The sequence below is a fragment of the Mesocricetus auratus genome, unplaced genomic scaffold (genome assembly GCF_017639785.1).
Source record: "Mesocricetus auratus isolate SY011 unplaced genomic scaffold, BCM_Maur_2.0 Super-Scaffold_100054, whole genome shotgun sequence".
Lineage (NCBI taxonomy): Eukaryota > Metazoa > Chordata > Mammalia > Rodentia > Cricetidae > Mesocricetus > Mesocricetus auratus.
The window spans coordinates 1,875,026-1,894,695 of record NW_024429231.1 but is presented as its reverse complement, the minus strand read 5'-3'; the positions used below and the strand labels follow the sequence as shown (position 1 = coordinate 1,894,695).

Below are 19,670 nucleotides of genomic sequence, written 5' to 3'. Positions count from 1 at the left end.
CTTAGTATGTAGCATAGGCTGGTCTTCAACTCACTATACTATGCAACTCAGGTTGGCCTGGGAATCACTGTGTGGCTCAAGCTGGCCTCGAATTTCACTGTAAACAAAGGTAGCCTCAAACTTATTCAGGAGCCGGGTGGTCTTCAACTCACGTATCCCAGGCTGGTATGGAGCTCATCCCGTGGTCCAGCTTGGCCTGGCACTCACTCGGGAGCACCGACTGGCCTCGAACTTGCAGCAAGTGCTGAGACTGAGGCCTTCAACGCGCGGCCCTTCTGGTTTTCGGTAGCCGAGCTCCTGCGCGTCAGGGCTGCCCCATCCTGCGCCCCGAGGCCGCCACCCTCCCGACTCTTCCGCGTTACCTACCGGGGAGGAATCGCGCGCTCGTGGGGCGCCGGTAGTTGTGAGTCTCGCAGCCACGCGCCCTTCCCCTTCTGTCAGCTAAGCCTCCGGGCGCTGGGACTTTCTTTTCTGATGATATTTTGCGACAGAAATAATTTTCTCATAATTTGGGTAAGAAACGCAAAAGCCGAAAGGGTACTTCTGGGCGCCACCCAACTCTCTCAATGCCCTTTTTTGGCCTTCCGCCCACAGGCATGCTGGGAACGCCATATGCAAATGAGACTGCATTCCACGCCCCTTCAACGTTGGGGCGGTTACCAGGGCGGCCCAGTGCGCAGGCGCGGGAAAGTTGAATTTCCGAAGAAAAGTTTGTCGAAATTGAGTGAAAGCGTGAAAGCCGGCGCCGGCGCGACTAGAGCAGAATCCCGAACCAGGTGAGCGGGGTGCCAGGAAGGGACTAGAACAGAAAGGGAAGGGAACAGTTGCGTGAGCGGCCGCAGTCAGTCCTGCCTCTCTGACGTCCGAGCACCCGGGTCTCTGGCGCCCGCCGGAGGTAGTTGGAACTACATCTCCCAGCAGACTGCTCGGCGAAAAAGCGGGGAAATCGGGCCAATGTGTACCGCAGAGCGTACTAGGATCGGTAGTTCTCTAAGGACTTAAATACCTGGAGGAGTGCGTCTTTCGGCATTCAGGGCTGGGAGTTCCAAACCCCATTCCTTCTCCTGAATGTAGAAGTTTAAGCACTCAGCTGCCTCCTGTCTTAAAACCCTTCTCTTTCCAGCCCCCTTTTCCTCGACGGAATCAAGTGTCCCACTGACCAACCTTCTGTCTCCCGTGTCCTGCTCTTCGTTCAGACTCGGAAGTTTGAGCTTATCTCCACACTTGGGTTCATCCTCTGTTTTCTCCCTCAGGTGCCTCCATGGCCGGCTCTGAAGAGCTGGGGCTCCGTGAGGACACACTGAGGGTTCTGGCTGCCTTCCTTAGGCGCGGTGAAGCTGCTGGGTCCCCTGTCCCAACTCCACCCAGGTGAGTGAGTTGCCACTCGCCCAGGGCCAGCTTGTGACTGGAAGGTCTTCCCGAGTCTTGGTACTGGCCCCGGCCTGTCTCCTCCTTTCAGATCTGACCCCATATTCCTATCTCGAGTTTCAAGAGTGATCTTCCATGGGGTCACTCCGAGGTTCTTGTCCCCAGGAGCCCTGCCCAAGAGGAGCCAACAGATTTCCTGAGCCGCCTCCGAAGATGCCTCCCTTGTCCCCTGGGGAGAGGAGCCCCTCCCCTGGAGTCCTCTCGGCCCAGCTTCCTTCCCCTACGCCCCTGCTATGGCTCGCAGCCTGGTAAGAGATTTAGCCAGGTCACCTGTGAAACTTAAACGGCTAGGAGCTTTGGTTAGAAAAATCCAGACAGTACCTGTTACAAGGTGAACACCGCTCCGTTTTAGCACAAGCCATAACTATTGCCCCTCCTCTGTTAGATTTCTTTCTAGGCAGTGTTGAGACATGTCACACTTGTGGAGCCCCCCTCATCAGCCTACCTCATACTGGAATCACAGGCATGCATCATTAGAGCCCCAGCTTAGATCTCATTTTTGTTTTTGTTTCTTGTTTGTTTGTTTGTTCCTGAGACAGGGTTTCTCTGTAGGTTTGGTTGTCCTGGAACTCACTCTGTAGACCAGGGTGGCCTCGAATTTACAGAGATCCACCTGCCTCTGTCTCCTGAGTGCTGGGATTAAAGGCCTGCGCCACCACGAAGAGTGTTGAATTCCATGGATCTGGAGTTACAGAAACTTGGGGCCACCATGTAGGTGGTGGGAATTGAACCAGGTCTGCTGGAAGGACAGCCAGGGCTCTTAACTGCTGGGTCGTTCAGCCTCTGATGGGCTTTTCTAGCCTTCATGGGCTGCTCACACCCACGTGGCACACACACACATGCAGGCGGGACAACCATGCCCTTCAAATTAAGAAATAGTTTTGGAGGAGCACACCTGGTTAGAAGGCTCACCTCAGGAGAAAGTGCGCTGCAGGGCTGAGCCTGGTCAGTTGCTGTGACCTGGACTGCGGAAGGCGGTCATGGCAGGGGTGCTCCGTGTTTGCCCTTATTGGATGAAATAATCTCCAAAGTTCAGGTTGAATATTCTCAGTTTAATTTGAGGGCGAAATGAAGTAGAAAGGCTGAGGATTTTGACATTTTTTTACAAATTCTGTCATGACCTCGGTTTACCCCTGTGTGAAATGGAAGTTGTTCCTGTCTGTAAGATGCTTGGAGGAGAATCTATAGTGCCCTGTTCTGTTGGCACTACAGGCCCAGCTCCTTCAGACTTCTACGCCCTGGTTGCCCAGCGTCTGGAACAGTTGGTCCAAGAGCAGCTGAGGTCTCCGCCCAGCCCAGGTAGGTAGCAGAGAAGCCCTGGAGACTGCGGAGATGGGAGTGAAGCCGGGCCCTTCCTTAGTCAGTTCTTTTCTGCCCCCAGAGTTCCAGGGTCCCCCATCCAATGAAAAGGAAGCCCTGCTAAGGAGGCTGGTAGCCTTGCTGGAGGAGGAGGCAGAAGTCATCAACCAAAAGGTGACCGATGGGCCTGTGCGCCACACCTTGGAGAGGACAGTTGTGGGGTAGTGCAGAAACAGGAATTGGTGGACAGTGAGGTGCTCCAGTGAACACCGCATCATCTTTACAGGAGCTTTGGAGCTTCTCCACAGTAAGACTTGAAACCAGTGCCCTTCATGGACCATCAGCATGCAAGGGGATCTAGTTAACAAAACCCACAGAGGCTTTAGCGATTGCTCAGTGTGGAGCCCTTGCCTAGCAAGCTGAGGTCCTTAACTCTGTTCTCCATTACCCTCCCCTAGTAACACACTCAAAAGCACAGAACAGCAAACAAACAGACGCATGAGGCAGGTAAGAGACTGACTGAGCAGGTGTGTAAACTTTGATTACAGTCAACATGGTGACACACAGCTTTCCGCCCAGCACTCTGGGAATGTGAGGCAGGAGGATTGCCACTAGTCCAAAGTTAGCGGGGCAGCCCAGCTACCTGGGTGACAAGATGGGACATGAATGCATACCTTTAATCTCAGCAGTTGGGAGGCAGAGGCAGGTGGATCTCTGTGAATTCAAGATTGGTCTGTAGCTTCAGGCCACCTAGGGCTACATAATGAAGTACTGTCTCACAAACAAAAGAACCCCGATTGACTACAAAGGACACATCTTAGAATATGGAGAAAATGCCACTAGAGGTGGGTATAGCTTCTGAGTTTCCTGAAATCTGGACAAACTATAACAGCCATTATCTGGGTAGAAAACAAGGTTTCAATAAATGGCTTCAGTGACTTTTTTTTTTCTTTCTCCATACAGGGTTTCTCTGTGTAGCACTGGCTGTCGTAGAACTCTCAGTAGACCAGGCTGGCCTTGAACTCAGAGATCTGCCTGACTCTGCCTCCCGAGTGCTGGGATCAAAGGTGTGTGCCACCACTCCTGGCTTGGCTTCAGGGACTGTTATTAATCCTAATTACAGGAGAATTTACTGTTTAGAACTCAGAATTATACTTGGCTCAGAGTCTAGACCCCATTCCTGGGAGCCCATTGACTAAGGCCATAGAGGCTAGTTGGGTGGGCAAGACTTGATGCTTGGAAGCTGTGCCCCTCGGGGTGGTTGCTGAGGGGGGGCAGTAACTGACACCGCCCCTCCACCCCTCAGCTAGCTTCTGACCCGGCTCTGCACCGTAGACTGGCTCGACTGTCCGCAGGCTCTTTTGCCCGCCTCGTGGAACTCTTCTCCAGCCGGGAAGTCAGCTCCTCCCCAAACTGTGCAAGCCCCTCGCTGCCATGCCCAGCACCCCCACCACCATCCCCGGAACCACTGGCCCGCCTGGCTCTGGCCATGGAGCTGAGCCGGCGTGTGGCTGGGCTGGGGGGTACCTTGGCCGGCCTCAGTGTGGAGCATGTACACAGCTTTGCGCCCTGGATCCAGGCCCATGGGGGCTGGGTAAGTTGCACACACCTGTCAGGCTTCAGTTTACCCCACTGCCATCTGATGGGGGACAGCTTAGGTTTCCTTCCAGAACTCCCAGCTCTTCCATTCCTCCCACGTGCCTACTGAGCACGTGCTGTGTGCCCACCGTGCTTGATCCAGCAGTTGTGAGAATAGCTCCCACAGCTCCCCAGGCCCCTCATCTTTTTAGGGTGATTGTGTAGTGGAGGATGGATGCGTGTGGTGCTTATCTACTGACCCTGATCCCACGGACCTCTGCTTCCTATGTTGGTTATCAGCCCGGTGAGGTCTTCCCTGGACTTTTTACTATTTTATACACAAAACAGAAACAAATCTACTTGGCAAGACACCATACTTTTAATCCCAGGACTCAGAGGCAGGTAGATTTCTATGAGGTCAAGAGCAGCCTAAGGTACACGGGGAATTGCAGACCTGCTAGTGCTCTATGGTGACCCCTGTAGGTAGGGGAGTAAGGGAACAGTGATGGTACCTGGTGGTACAGGCACCAAAGAGGCTGAGGCAAGAACATTCAGGTTTAAAGACATCTACAGAGTAGGTTCAAGGTTAGCCTAGGCAACTTAATGAGATCTTGTCTCAAAGTATTAACAAGTGAGAGTTAGGATAAAACACATCAGCCGGGCGGTGGTGGCGCACACCTTTGATCCCAGCACTCGGGAGGCAGAGGCAGGTGGATCTCTGTGAGTTCCAGACCAGCCTGGTCTACAAGAGCTAGTTCCAGGGCAGGCTCCAAAGGCACAGAGAAACCCTGTCTTAAAAAACAAAAAACAACAACAACAACAACAAAAAGCACATCAGAAGGAGAGAAAAAGTGTGGTCTAGATACACAGCCGTGGGAGGGCCTTGATCACGCTGTGGATATGGATTGTCTGTGCATAGCTCCATCTAGCCTTGTGGATGGACCTGGAGAGTCCTGGAGATGGGTGCCAGTCTCAGCAGGAAGGACTCTGGATTTCATTGGTTGATGAGGCTGGAGGTTCCCTCAAGGCTGAATGTGGGCACCAGGCCAAAGATGCTGTTGTGAGCATTTGTAGGGCTCTTCCTCATTCCCTGGGATAGGGAGGAAGGGAGTGATGGGAGGATCCAGACTACAGCTGGAGCAGAATGTGGAGAAGGATGTACGTGTGGACTCATCCAAGAAGCTGGCATACCTGCTTCTGTTACCACAGGTGACGGGAGCACATGGGGCACCAGAGGCTGGACAGCGATGTCATGGAGTTAAAGGACAGGTCTTGCAGAGAATAAGCCCAGCTCAGAACGTCCAGCCACTGAGTTGCCTAAGTGCAGGGCTCTGTCCTTCCCACGGGGTCACTGTCTTTCGGCCCCTGTCTTTGTGTCACAGCAGCGGTGTCATGGGCTCTTTGTCCCCCGCAGGCAGGCATCCTGGCCATCTCACCTGTGGACCTGAACTTACCCTTGGACTGACTGCCTCCTCTGAACCCACAAACGCAGGTTCTGCTGACACATACTTCCTCTCAGGGCTCTGGGATGGTGGCTGCCACGCCACTTTTTTTGCCAAAAAGGTTGTTTAGAAATGTCTCCATATTAAAAGCTTTGTTGTTTACTAAAAGAGTAAAGTGTTTGAGTGTGAGTTGACTTGTGTGTACATGTGCATTTGAGTAGACTGGATGGAGTACTCCTGGAGATGAGAGGTCACGGTTGGGGCCTTTATTACAGTCTACCTTTTTTTTTTTTTTTTTTAAGACAGGGTCTCTCTGGCCCTGGTTTTTCTGTAACTCGTGATTCCTGAGTGCTGGGATTTATACCCTGTGTGGTGACTCACTCCTTTAGTGTTAGCACTCAGGAGGCAGAGGCAGGCAGATCTCTGAGTTGCAGGCAGACCTGGTCTACAGAGTGAGTTCCAGGACAGCTGGGGCTACATCGAAAAATCCTGTCTTAAAAAAAAAAAGTTGGTGAGTCGGGCAGTGGTGGCCCACGCCTTTAATCCCAGCACTCGGGAGGCAGAAGCAGGCAGATCTCTGAGTTTGAGGCCAGAGTCTACAGAGCAAGTTCCAGGACATGCTCCAAAACTACATAGAGAAACATAGAGAAACCCTGTCTTGGAACCCCCCCAAAAAAAACCACCAAACAAAAAAACCCGCAAAAAACAAAACCCAAAATTGGGGCTAAAGCAATGGATCTATCAGTATAGTATGTTTGCTGCCTATGCATAAAGGCCTGCTCTCAATTCCCAGCCCCCAATGAAAAGCTAGACACAAAGACATCAGTCATCCCAGCACTCAAAGGTCAGAAACAGGATCTCTGCAGCTTGCTGATTGGTAGGCTCCAGATTTACTGAGGCCTTTTCCCAAAAAATAAGGTGATTAAAAATACCAAAAATAATAAGGTGGTACCTGGTATAGCAGCTTCTTTAATCCTAGCACTTGACATGCAGAGGCAAGGGGATCTCTATGAGTTCCAGGCCAGGTCTGAAAATTCAAAGTACAAAGCCCAGCATTCATGAGACAGAGTCAGGTGGACCTGAGTTCAAGGCCAGCCTGGTCTACAGAGTGAGTTCCACGACAGCCAGGACCACAGAGAAGCCCTGTCTCAAAAAACAATGAAAAATTCAAAGTACAGAGCAATCTAGGAAGGCATTTTTACTACAACCTCTGATCTCTACAATACTTGTGCGCATAAAAACAAAATCCAAATTAAATAAACTTTAAAAATACTACGATGCAGCCGGGCGGTGGTGGCGCACGCCTTTGATCCCAGCACTTGGGAGGCAGAGGCAGGTGGATCTCTGTGAGTTCGAGCGAGTTGCAGGACATGGTCCAAAAAACAATACAGAGAAACCCTGTCTCGAAAAACCAAAAAACAAAACAAAACAAAACAAAAAACCCAAAAAACAAAACAAAAAAACTACGATGCACTCCTTTAATCCCAGCACTCAGAAGGCAGAGGTAGGTGGGTCTCTTGTGAGTTCAAGTTCAGTCTGTTCTGCAGAGCTAGCTCCAGGACAGCATCCAAAACTATAGAGAAACCCTGTCTCGAAAAACAAACAAAAAAATCTATAATAGCAGCCATCTGAATGGGTTGCAGAGATTCCCTGTGTTAGGTTATTAAAAGCTCTTGTCAGAGTGGCTGGGTAGAAGTCAGAATGCCCTGCATTCACTAGCTGTAGATAAAATCTCTCGTCCTGATAGAAAAGCAAGTTCAATCCCCAAAGAGGGGGCAGCATGTGAAAAGGCATGGAAGCTTGAGGGCGGCCAGAGCCCAGGTAACTAGGAGGGAACTGTGAATGGAGGTGGTTGCGGGGTTGAGGTACTGTCCTGGGGGTGCTGGGAGCCCCAAAAGGCCATAGGCAGAGGTGAGTGTAGGGACTGGCAGGTAGGAGCCCCAGGGCTGGAGAGAAGGCTCGGGGATTGACAAGACAGAGGGAAAGGTCCTGGGGATGTTGAGATGGGGGACGAAGTAGGATAGGCCGGCCGGAGTCAAGAAAACATACTGAACCGGGCGATGGTGGCGCACGCTTTTAACCTCAGCGCTAGGGAGGCAGAGGCAGGAGGATCCCCGAGTTCCAGGACAGCCAGGGCTACACAGAGAAACTCTGTCTCGAAAAAAGAAAAAAAAGAAAAGAAAAGAAAAATCATATTGGCTGGGAGAATTTTACGCACGCCTTAAATCCCTGCACTTGGGAGACAAAGGCAGGCTCATCTACGTGACAGTTGCAGGCCTAAGGCTACACCGTGAGACTCTGCCTAAAAAAAACAGGTCACATCAGATATCTTAAGTGTTAAGGGTCTGAAGCACACGGTGCTTGACACACACGCATGCACATACACACTAAACAAGTGTCAGGAGTCGGGAGGAAGCATGGCAGATGTGCACGCATGGATACTTTTTGAGGAGGCCTGGATTGGAGGCACATTTGGGAATTTAAAGGATCCTGTGCTTGGGCCAAGTACTGGTGGGACAAAAGGCGCATAAACCCAGCAATGGGCATCTATCCTCAGGCAAGGAGTAAGTAACTTTCTGCAGGTCCAGGGAAACTTCCTGGAGGAGAGAGATGGCGTCCAAATTGCCGGTGACTGCCGGTAGGAGTTGGCCAAACAAAGGTAGATAGTCGGGTGTTTCTGCAAAGGACTAGGAGGCCACAGGGCTTCAGAACTTGGCACAGTCCAGTGCAGGGGTAGGGCTCATCGCACTGACGCTCACCACGACTCCTGACAAGTTTCAGGACCCCAGACCAGAACGCGACCACATCTGCTCCCGGCGACTCGGATTTCCCCACAGCGCGCCCACGCGCCCGAGTTCCTCCTGAAGGCTTTCCAGTCCCGAGACCCCCCCCAACGTTGATGACTGACATTCCCGGGAGCCAATCGCTGCTGTGCAAAGCCGGCCTGCCTCCTTGTGGGCCAATGGCCCCTGTTGTTCCTGACCAGTCACTCGTAGGGAATGGAATAAGAGCCATGCAACGTCACCTTTTGCTCAGCTAATAGCGACGACGGAGAGGCGGACCATCTTAATGATCGACAGCGGAGTTCCTCGACATCCGCTTAGCGCGGAGCCCGCCGGGAAGCTTCGAGGCGGAGCTGGCCGGAAGGAGGCGGGAAGACTTGGTGGGATATTATCCAATCATCATATGAGCTGGCTAAGATAGACAGACAGTTGTTCCCTTCCTAGCCGACAGGAGGGGATGGTCCTTTGAACGCTAGGAGGGGCGGGCACTTGAATTTTGACGGACGTGCATACCACCCAATGGCTTTTAGATTGACGTCTGTAGCAGCCAATGAAAACGTATGGCGGGGTCTCGGGGGCCGGGCGGTAGACCCTCTGGTAAAAGGCGGTCCCCGGTCGGGGGGGAGAGAGAAGAAAGGGGGGGGTCTCGGAGGCCGGAGGACTCGGGTGAAGATGGCGGCAGCCGAGGCCGCGAACTGCATCATGGAGGTGAGTAGCTGGGCTCTTTAGGCCCGGGGGGTGGAGGGGGGGCGGGCGACGGATCACCCACGGCCTGGACTGTGGAGACGGGGCCTTGGGTGCGCTGGGCCTCGCGTAGGTCAGCATCGGGGGACGTGTTCGATCGTGACGAGGGTGACCCCAGCTCATGGGGCTCTCGGAGCTCGCAGTCGAGTCGAGGGCCGTCGCACGTGGTCGCGGGCCGGGGGCGCGTCCAGCCGGGCCGCACGTGGTCGCGCAGCGTGGGGAGGGGTGTGCCACTCGAGGGGCCCCGCGGGTTCCACGTGCGGGACAAAGGCCCCGCCCCCGGCCCGATGACCTGGGCTGCACTCCCGGGGTCCTGGGGGTGCCACCTGCGCCGTGCCATCCGCTCACCCAGGCTGGGCTGTGGACATCCGTGCAGCCTCGTGGGGCTTGACCTGAGAGCATCACCCCCGCGCCTCACTTGCCTCCACTCTGAGTTACCCTTGTGCGGTTGGGGGGGATGGGCAGAGACCTGTGACCTCTCTGTTAGAGGATGGTGGGGCATCTCTACCGAGGAGACCCGGATCCGGCACCGGGCACCCCCTCGTGGTCAGTATGGGCTTGTGAAAGGGGCTCTTTTTTCATGGGGCGTGGCCGAAAGCCCACCGCCTCATGGAAGCGCCCTCGGGTGGATGGCTCTATAGGTACACGGACCAAGCGGCCGTAACCCCCACCCGATCCCTTTTTTAGGGTCCCCCCCAGAATCTAATTCTAGCATCTGGCTTATTTGTTTGTAGTTGAGTGTTTCCACCCCTGAGGTGTAGTCAGTCCACTTTTTACTTCCTTTGATGCACAGTGGGTCTGGCCTTGAATTCACCCTGTTGCCCAGGCTGGCCTTGAACTTGCCATCCTTCCTTAAGCCTCCCGGAGTAGCTCTTGTGAAAGAGTCCTCTACTAGGCCTGTAAATCAGGTCCTAGTCTCAGATTTCAAATCCCTCTTCAGTCAGTCATCCAGGCCATGGTACGCGCCTTTAATCCCAGCACTCGGGAGGCAGAGACAGGCGGATCTCTGTGAGTTCAAGGCCAGCCTGGCTTATTAGAGCGAGTTCCAGGACAGGCTTCAAAGCTACACAGAGAAACCCTGTCTCAAAAAAAAAAAAAAAAAAAGCCAGAAACAGAACTAACCCTCTTCAGTCTGTTGTTTACCTGCTGGTATCTGTACTACTGAAAAAGAGAGGTCGTCATGGGGACTCCCCCCACTGCTGTGGGGGGCTGAGAGCATGGTAGATCATGGCCTCTCTGGCCTTAGACAGCAGTCATTGATGGGCTATCATCTGATGGTGGCCGTACCTCTTCAAGTTCTCTGGAGAGGAAGGTCAGTTGCTGGGACACTTGCCATGGGATCAGTTAGCCTGCAGTGTCACTGAAGTGACCCAGGGCCTGGCACTTCTGGACAGGGAAAAAAGAGGGCTGTTTTCAGGTGGGGTGTGCAAGGAGGGGCTTCAGGGGCATGTGTTGTAGCCCTGGGGGCACACCCTTCAGGGGGCAGGCTTGACCCTCGTGTTCCTCCCCCCGGTGGCGTTGGGGGTGGTATACTGGCTGTGCTGTGGTGGTACGCCACATCTTCTAATGGAATCCTCTTTGACCAGGAGGCAGGATTGAGATGGGGCACACAGGTGCCCAGCACCGCTTACCTGTCAGCCCTCTCCGGTTTACTCATGCCTGGCACTTGAGTGTGGTGTGCCTGTCAGGAAGTGTCACCAAGTCTAGGGGATTAGGTAGTGAAGGGGAGCGGCAGCTGGCAGTGCCCATGTGCCCTGGCAGGCGTTGGGTCCTCTGGCCTAGACAGGGTAGGTGTATGTGGCCAGTTGTCTGACCATAGAGGGACAGCATGGGGCCAGCCACCATCATCTCCTCAGCCAGCAGCTGGGACAGGAGGCCCCTCCCCCCCCCCCCCTTTCTACCTTTCTCACCCAACTGCAGCCTCATTGCTTGCTCCTGCTTACACCACTCCCATGCCCAGGAAAAGCCAGCCTACAAAACACTCACTGCCCCAAAGGCCTCCCCACCACCCCATAGCTAACCCTTTTTCCCTGTTACTCTCTCCTAGAATTTTGTAGCCACCTTGGCTAATGGGATGAGCCTCCAGCCGCCTCTTGAAGAAGTAAATATCCTTTTGTGAAACCCCACCCACCCAGCCCACTCCCATAAGCACATGATACACACCTGGCTCCCCAGGAGGTCTCATCATCCTCTTGCTCCAAAGCTGATTCCTCTGTGCCCCTAAACACATAGACAGACCTCTTCCTGGCTCCCCCAGAACCATGGCTGCTTCCTTAACTCCATCTCCAGCCCTCCTCCCCTGGCTTTCCATGTGTCTGCCCTCTCTGCCCTCCCTCCCCTTCCTCCCCAGCTGTGGGCTGAGCTAGAGACGGGCATAGAGCCTAGAGAGATGGTAGGCGAGGCGTCTGCTCCCTGGACGGTGCTCGGGTGGGTCCTGGAAGTGGAAACAGTGCCTGGGCAAGGAAGATGCTGGAGGGGCTGGAGGGTTGTCCCATTCTGAGGAGGGCCTTCTTGCAGGTTGAGGAGGCTCAGATGACCCACCTGTGACCCTTTTGCTACTCCCTCCTCTCAGGTTTCCTGTGCTCAAGCAGAAAGCAGTGAGAAGCCCAATGCTGAGGACATGACATCCAAAGACTACTACTTTGACTCCTATGCCCACTTTGGCATCCATGAGGTGAGTGAAGACTTCCCCTGAATCCAGAGCATCCTGAATGGCTGGCAGGTGGGACAGGAGGTGACTGTCCCCACGAGGGCACTGCTACCCTTCCCAGGTCCACCGCCTTGGAGGTGGGTTAGCCCAGTCTTCTGTCTGGGACGGGAGTGCTGCGCCTGCGTGCCTCAGACCTCAGGATGAGGTCAGGCCTTGCCGGTGTCTGGCGCCCTCTGGTGATTGGCGGTGGGAATTAGCCCACAGCTCATGCCACACTAGGTTTCCCCCACCCTTTTGATGGAGACCCAGGGTTCAGTCAACCGAAATGGCATTCTAAGGAATCCTCATCTTTTCCAAGGGCCTTTTAAAAAGCTCCTCCCCCAAGCCGGGCGTTGGTGGCGCACGCCATTAATCCCAGCACTCGGGAGGCAGAGGCAGGCGGATTTCTGTGAGTTCGAGGCCAGCCTGGGGTACAAAGTGAGTTCCAGGACAGCCTCCAAAGCTACAGAGAAACCCTGTCTCAAAAAAAAGCTCCTCCCCGTGGAGTGTGGCTAAGCAGTAAGGGTAGAGCAGTTGTGTAGCATATGCTGGACCTGGCCTCCATCCCCACCATCATAAAGGGAAGAAATGGAAGATATGCATAAGACAAAATTAACTTTTGGGGACAAACCTCAGTTATAAAGGTCTTGCCATGCAAGTGTGAGTTGCAGAGTTTAATCCCCAAAGTCAGGCATAGGCTGGCAAGATGGTTCTGTGGTAGACGTGCTTGGCACACAAGCCTGACGGCCTAAACTTGATCCTTAGAACTCAGAATACGTGGGGAAAATTGTCCTGTGGCCTCCATGTTCTGCGTGCACGATAAGTTCTAGAACAGCAAGCATAGTAGTGTGTGCTTGCTCTGGGGGTAGGACAGAGACATGCTGTTCCTGGGGCTCACTGGAAGGCTAGCTAACCTGATCAGCTACCAGGTCTCAGACACCATGTCAAAAAAGAAGGCAGCTGGAGCCTGCAAGGTGACACGAGAGTTGACCTCTTACATGTGCTATGCGACCTCCTTGCTGCTCACCTGTGTCTGCTTACTCTCTGTGTTAACTTGTCTAAGCCTGTCCTCGCTTTTGCTCCTCCTGCCTGACAGGCCAATACTGTCATGCCTTTTGGTGTTCTAGGCTGGCCTTAAAGCCAGAGTCTTCCTGCCTCAGCCTCCTGATTCATCTCTGGGTCTTGGGTGGCACTGATAAACCTGGCCAGTATGCGTGTCCTCTAAATAGGAGCTTGACGAAGGGAGGGAAACTGAGGGGTCTGAGCACTGACCTTCTTCACCATGGGTGTGGTGGTTTCTCTGTGTTCATCATTCCGGTCCTCTGTCTTCATGCGTAGGAGATGCTCAAGGATGAGGTGCGTACCCTTACATACCGCAACTCTATGTTTCACAATCGGCACCTCTTCAAAGACAAGGTGGTGCTGGACGTGGGTTCAGGCACTGGCATCCTCTGCATGTTTGCAGCCAAGGCAGGGGCCCGTAAGGTCATTGGGGTAAGTCTTTCGGAAAGGGGCCTGCCGGGGGTGGGCTGGATGGAGGCTGGAGAGGGTGGGAGAGGAAGCATTGGATTCCGCCCTTCTTTCTTCTGCCCCAGATTGAGTGTTCCAGCATATCTGATTATGCCGTGAAGATTGTGAAAGCCAACAAGTTGGACCACGGTGAGAAGTAGGGGAAGGGCAAAGGGGACGACGCTGCAGCCAGCTTCTTGGACGCCTCAGTGAAGCATTAGAGGCCACAGTGGGCAGCTGGTGGCTCCTTTGTGTTTGGGGTCTGTTGGCCCTGGTGCTTTCGGGTTTTGGGGGGCTGTTTGGGGAGTGTCAGGATTAAACTTAGGCGATCCGCATGCAAGGCAGGAACTCTGCCACCCTGCTTTTGAGTTGTCACGTCTGGGGCTGTGAGCTCTGCCTCGGCAGTCCACTCTGGCCGTGACTGACACTGCCTTCCTGAGAATGCCATGCCTGGTGCCAGTGTGTCCACAGCTTCCTCCACACTGCACGGTTGGGTGTGCAGGGGACACTTGCTACAAGTCTGCAGCTCCGCATTTTCCCACCTGAGGGTTGGACACCTGGCTCCTTTAAAGGCCTTGCTCATATACAAATGGATACATTTATTTAAGCCTGTCTGTTGGAGGTCTTTAATCTACTTAGACATTTATCTCTGGCACGGCATTTCACACCAAACTAGTTTTTGATGTGGTTAAGTGTTTATGGGGGTGTGTGTGTGTTTGGTGTTTTGTCTTTGAGTCAGGATCTCACTCTGTAGCCCAGGCTGTCCTAGAACTCACTCTGTAGACAGGCTATCCTTGAACTCACAGATCCACCTGCCTCTGCCTCTCACATGCTGGGATTAAAGGTGTGCGCCATTGCCAACCAGCCACATACTACCTTAAGTAGGCACTGTCACCCAGAGCCCAATAGGCCGCATCCACCCATGCCTGCCTCCTTGCCCTGGAGACTGAAGCAAAGTTTCCATGGAATGTCGTCACATACTTGTAAGATAAGTTCATTAGTATACTCTATGAATTTTGAAATTTCAGTTCTGGAGTCTTAGCTTCCTACGAAGATGGGGTGACAGGCCTGTGTCACCAGGCCCGGCTAGCTGTATAGTTAGTTGGGTTTTTTTTTCTAACACTATTTAATTTATTGGGGTGTGGGTCTGTGTGGAGGTCAAAGGACAGTTAGTGGAAGTCTACTCGCTCATTCTACCCTGTGGGTCCTAGGGATAGAACTCGGGTCATCCGCTTGGTGGCGAGCACTGAGCCCTCGTTTGAAAGGTCTGACATACTTACTCACTGCTTGTTCTGAGGGTTGTTAGGAGCGGAAGCCCCGACCTGGAGAATATTAACCCTGGGCTCTTAAGAGAGCCCCTCCCAGCCCCACAAACCAGCATGAGGCCGCTGCTGCGGCGCCTCTGGCTTGAGCTGGGTCCAGGGTTTTTGGTTTTATGTGGGTCCAGTTTTATAGCCCTTTAATTCCAGTGCTCGGGAGGCTGAGGAGGCAGGTTTCTGGGTTTGAGGCCAGTCTGGTCTGTATAGAAGAGTTTCAGGCAGCCAGAGCTACACAGTGAGACCATTTTTCAAGAGAGCCGGGGACGCTGCTCACCGTGCTGTGTGTCTGCAGTGGTGACCATCGTCAAGGGCAAGGTGGAGGACGTGGAGCTGCCTGTGGAGAAAGTGGACATCATCATCAGCGAGTGGATGGGCTACTGCCTCTTCTACGAGTCCATGCTCAACACCGTGCTGCATGCCCGTGACAAGTGGCTGGTGAGGCGGGGTCCCCACAGGGCTGCCCCCAGGCTCACAGGGTAGAGCAGGGTGCCACCGGGTCCTGAGGAGAAGCTGACCTCCAGGAGGCCAGTGTGGACGTCTTGCGTCAGAAAGGGGTCTGCCGTATAGTAGCAGCCAGGAGATGACAGGACTTGGAGGACTCTGTACATGTGGGGTGGGTGTCTTTCACTTTGGACTGTCTCCAGGATCCTAAGAACTGTAAGACAGCCTGGGCTTGAGTAGGAGCCAGACTCAAGGATGAGGGTTAGATACAGAAAGCTAAGGGGTCTCTGGTGGGTGATAGCCAGGGAGTACAGTGGGGTGGACAGTTGGGTCTGCTCAGGTAGTGTTAGGCTCTTGCTCTCAGCTAATTCCTCCCTCAGGCACCCGATGGCCTCATCTTCCCAGACCGGGCCACCCTTTATGTGACAGCCATTGAGGACCGACAGTATAAAGACTACAAGATCCACTGTGAGTTGGGGCTGTAGAGGGGGAGGGCAGAGTGGGTGGTGAATGCATGATCTGGGCTGCACAGCTCATCTGACCCCCATCTGTACCCAGGGTGGGAGAATGTATATGGTTTTGATATGTCCTGCATCAAAGACGTGGCCATCAAAGAGCCCTTGGTGGATGTGGTGGATCCGAAGCAGCTGGTCACTAACGCCTGCCTCATAAAGGTAACTCCCAGAGTCAGCATTCCAGGTTCCTCACCTATCCATTAGATGGTCTGGTCCACATCTGGTGCTGAGTTCCAGGATAGATAGCAAGGACAAGGCAGGCCCAGTGCACTGAAGCAGAACCAGCCCCAGACAGGCAAATGCTGGAAGCTGGCTGGGATGTGAGGAAGCCAGCCCTGCCTGGTGTTTGGAGTGCAAGGATCTCTGAAGCCCAGCCCCTGAAAGCTCAGCTGTAGACAGGCAGGGCTGCTGGAGAGTGCTGCCTTTTAGAGGTTGAGCTGCTGGGGGCTCCCTACTTGTCTTGGTTGTTTGGGTTTTTCTCATTTAATTTGTTGCCTGCCTGTGACCTGAGGATCAAGCGTGGGACTGGAGACATTGGTGACTCAGGGTTAAAAGTACATGCTGCTCATTCAGAGGCAGTTCCCAATCCCAGGGTCCAACATCCTCTAGCCTCCGGGCATCTGCATGGATATAGTTCCATGAATCAGGCAGGCACACACGCATAACTCTATATAATAATGTGGGTTTGTTTGTTTGTTTTTATTACTTTTTTTAAAGATTTTATTTATTATGTATACAGCACCCCATGTATGCCTGCAGGCCAGAAGAGGGCACCAGATCTCACTACAGATGGTTGTGAGCCGCCATGTGGTTGCTGAGAATTGAACTCAGGACCTCTAGAAGAGCAGCCAGTGCTCTTAACCTCTGAGCCATCTCTCCAGCCCCGTTTGTTTGTTTTTAAAGATTTATTAAGTATACAGTGTTCTGTCTGCATGTATGCCTACAAACCACAAGAGGGCGCCAGATCTCATTACAAATGGCTGTGAGCCACCATGTGGTTGCTGGGAATTGAACTTAGGACCGCTGAAGAGCAGTCAGTGCTCTTAACCTCTGAGCCATCTCTCCAGCTGTTTTGTTTTTTCGAGGCAGGTTTTCTCTGTAGCTTTGGAGCCTGCCCTGGAACTCTGTAGACTCTTGAACTCACAGAGATCCTCTTGTATCTGCCTTCTGAGTGCTGGGATTAAAGACGTATGCCACCACCACCACCCAGCTTATATATATGTTTTTGTTGTTGTTGTTGTTTTGTTTTTTTTGAGGCAGTGTTTCTCTGTGGCTTTGGAGGCTGTCCTGGAACTAGCTTTTGTAGACCAGGCTGGTCTTGAACTCACAGAGAGATCCGCCTGCCTCTGCCTCCCGAGTGCTGGGATTAAAGGCGTGTGCCACCAACGCCCGGCTAATATATGTGTTTTAATGTGTATGTTTTGTCCCATGTATGTTGTGCCTGTTGCCTGTGGAGGTTAGAAGGGGGCATCATATCTGGAACAGGAGTTAAAGGCAATTGGGAGCTGTCAAGTATGTGCTGGGATTTGAACCCAGGTCCTCTGGAAGAGCAAGTAGTACTCTCAACCACTGAGCCAGCTCTAGCACACATAAATAAATCTTTTTTTTAAGAAATAATTTTTTTGAGGGCCAACCTGGGCTGCAAGGAGACTTTCGGGAATGGGTGGAGTTTGCTGGGCGCCTTACTTGGTGTGATGGGAGGGGTCCTGACATGCAGTAGTTCTCAGGTGGAGATGGGTTCTGAGAACTGGACTTACCAATTTGCAGGAGGTGGACATTTATACAGTCAAGGTAGAGGACCTGACCTTCACCTCCCCCTTCTGCCTGCAAGTGAAGAGGAATGACTACGTGCATGCGTTGGTGGCCTACTTCAACATTGAGTTCACCCGATGCCACAAGAGGACCGGCTTTTCTACCAGTGAGGGCCGTGTGGGGCTGGACCAGGGCCAGGGCCAATGGACATCATTGAAGTTTCTCAGTGTTGAATAGTAGAGGACGAACCTTTAGGGCTTATGGCTGTTACAGAGTTACTTGGGAACTAGGGCAGAAAACTGTCAGGTTTAAGGTCAACCTGCACAGGCTGGTCGGTGATACCCTATCTCAGAAAAGACAGTTGGAAATGGAGCGTTCGAGCCCCTGCCTAGAATTAATTCCCTGTGAGGGGCTATGGGGCACTGAGAACCGGTTCCAACCTGGTTCTGCTGTCAGTGGCTGGTCAAGTGTAGCTTTGTAAACACAGGCGGGATCTTGTGGGGCCACTGGCTGGTCATAGTTTAGTGTGGGCAACACCCGGACAGAGGCTGGGATTGACCATGCCCACCTTCCAGGTCCTGAGTCCCCATACACACACTGGAAGCAGACTGTGTTCTACATGGAGGACTACCTAACAGTGAAGACTGGCGAGGAGATCTTTGGCACCATTGGCATGAGGCCCAACGCCAAAAACAATGTGAGGCTTGGAGGAGAGGAAACACGTGGGGGTGTGCTGAGCGGTGTCATCTTGGGTGGTACAGGAAGCCCCAGCATGGCTGCTGGGTTCAGTGATAACCCTCAGTGCCCTCTGACAAAGATGGAGCCACTTAGGTTATCAGAAAGCAAGGTGATGTTGGGAACACACAGCAGCCCAGCCTTGTTCCATGGATGGAAGGGGTTTAGGGAAGCTTGCAGTGGGCTGGAGACAGCGGTGGCACTCTGGGAGAGTAAACCAATAGCACTTACCACTTGGTGCAGAAACTGCCTTAGACTGGCTGGGAGACATGGTAGGGTGAAGGCTGGTGCAGGTATGGAGTGGCTGGAAGTTGCCAGCACACTTAACTTCATCCTCGGCCTGACGCCACAGCTGAGCCCTGTCTTTCTTCACCTTTCCTTTTAGCGCGACTTGGACTTCACCATTGACCTGGACTTCAAGGGCCAGCTATGTGAGCTCTCGTGCTCCACTGACTACCGGATGCGCTGAGGAGGCGCCAGGCTGGCCTCCTGCAGAAAGGGGGCTTGGGATGGGCTTTGGGGATGGGAGGGTACATCGTGACTGTGTTTTTCATAACTTATGTTTTTATATGGTTGCGTTTGCGCCAATAAATCCTCAGCTGACCGGTCCACTTCTTGCCCTGGGGACTGGGGTAACTGGGTAGCTTGTCACTTCCTGGAGAACTTCCATTGTTCTTGGGGCTAGGATTCCTGGCTACGCCCACTCTGGATTCCCATAACTTCCTTTTCACTGTCCTGGGCCCAGCCTTCAGCCTCCCTCCCTGCACTTGTGGTACCTGACTTCCTCCCTGTAGCTGAGGTTCAGGGCCGCCCTCAGCAGGAGAATCTTGCCGTGGCTTCCAGTCAGCCACGTCTGCCTCTCCAGCCCAGAGCTTGTCCTCCCCTTCCTGTGCTGTTTCTAAGTGAGCTGGTTCACCCTCATGTTCTCAGGAGTATAGAGATAGTATCTTGACCCACTAGTGTTTCTGGAAGCTCGGTCACCCTGGGCTGGCAACAGGCAGGAATTGAATCTGGATCCTATGTGGCAAGGCCAAATGGGGCTGGGTAACTAAAGCCAAAGCTCCTTAGCAGGCCTGGGCTCTAGGATGCCCTGGGAAAGCAGTCTGGTCTGGCTCCCTGCCTGTGCCTACTGCTCACGCTAGGTTCCTGAGGCCTGCTATTTCAAGCCCTGGAGCTCCTCTGGGTTTGACCCTCCCTCCAAGGGGTACTCTCCTAGGGGAAAGGTTCCCTAGGACCCCCACAGCGCCCCACCTGCAGCAAAGCGGCTTGGGTAGCACCTTTCTTGCTGGGTGACAGGTTTGTCTCTGTGCTGGGGTAGACCCAAGGGCCCACCAGATCCATTATGGACAGTATGAACGAACATCCAGCGTGGAATAAAGCCGGACTAACACGTGTGTCGTTTGCTCGCTTGTCTTGTGCCTGCCGTGTTGAGTCCA

General features: G+C 53.3%; 2 protein-coding genes across 5 annotated transcripts; both read left to right on the top strand.

The window, feature by feature from the left end:
- The first annotated feature begins 386 nt into the window (after nt 1-386).
- Bcl2l12 (BCL2 like 12) lies at nt 387-5,915 on the top strand. 2 transcript variants are annotated; one of them, XM_005084743.4, is made up of 8 exons: nt 387-513; nt 595-776; nt 1,254-1,368; nt 1,534-1,676; nt 2,641-2,727; nt 2,810-2,901; nt 4,034-4,321; nt 5,720-5,915. In XM_005084743.4, the coding sequence occupies exons 3-8, from the start codon at nt 1,262-1,264 to the stop codon at nt 5,768-5,770; spliced, it is 768 nt and encodes a 255-aa protein (XP_005084800.1). In that variant the 5' UTR covers nt 387-513; nt 595-776; nt 1,254-1,261; the 3' UTR covers nt 5,771-5,915. The 2 variants fall into 2 exon arrangements, with proteins under 2 accessions (XP_005084800.1, XP_040592025.1); XM_040736091.1 differs by lacking the exon at nt 4,034-4,321.
- A 3,179-nt stretch (nt 5,916-9,094) lies between these two features.
- Nucleotides 9,095-19,628, top strand: Prmt1 (protein arginine methyltransferase 1). Of its 3 annotated transcripts, XM_005084744.4 has the most exons (11): nt 9,144-9,238; nt 11,322-11,375; nt 11,847-11,948; nt 13,302-13,457; nt 13,559-13,622; nt 15,084-15,226; nt 15,613-15,700; nt 15,791-15,906; nt 17,515-17,665; nt 18,075-18,196; nt 18,620-19,628. In XM_005084744.4, exons 1-11 carry the CDS (start codon nt 9,203-9,205, stop codon nt 18,701-18,703), a joined length of 1,116 nt encoding a protein of 371 aa, XP_005084801.1. In that variant the 5' UTR covers nt 9,144-9,202; the 3' UTR covers nt 18,704-19,628. The 3 variants fall into 3 exon arrangements, with proteins under 3 accessions (XP_005084802.1, XP_005084801.1, XP_021091407.1); XM_005084745.4 differs by lacking the exon at nt 11,322-11,375 and having other exon boundaries at nt 9,095-9,238; XM_021235748.1 differs by lacking the exons at nt 9,144-9,238; nt 11,322-11,375 and adding an exon at nt 11,564-11,666.
- The last annotated feature ends 42 nt before the right edge of the window (nt 19,629-19,670 follow it).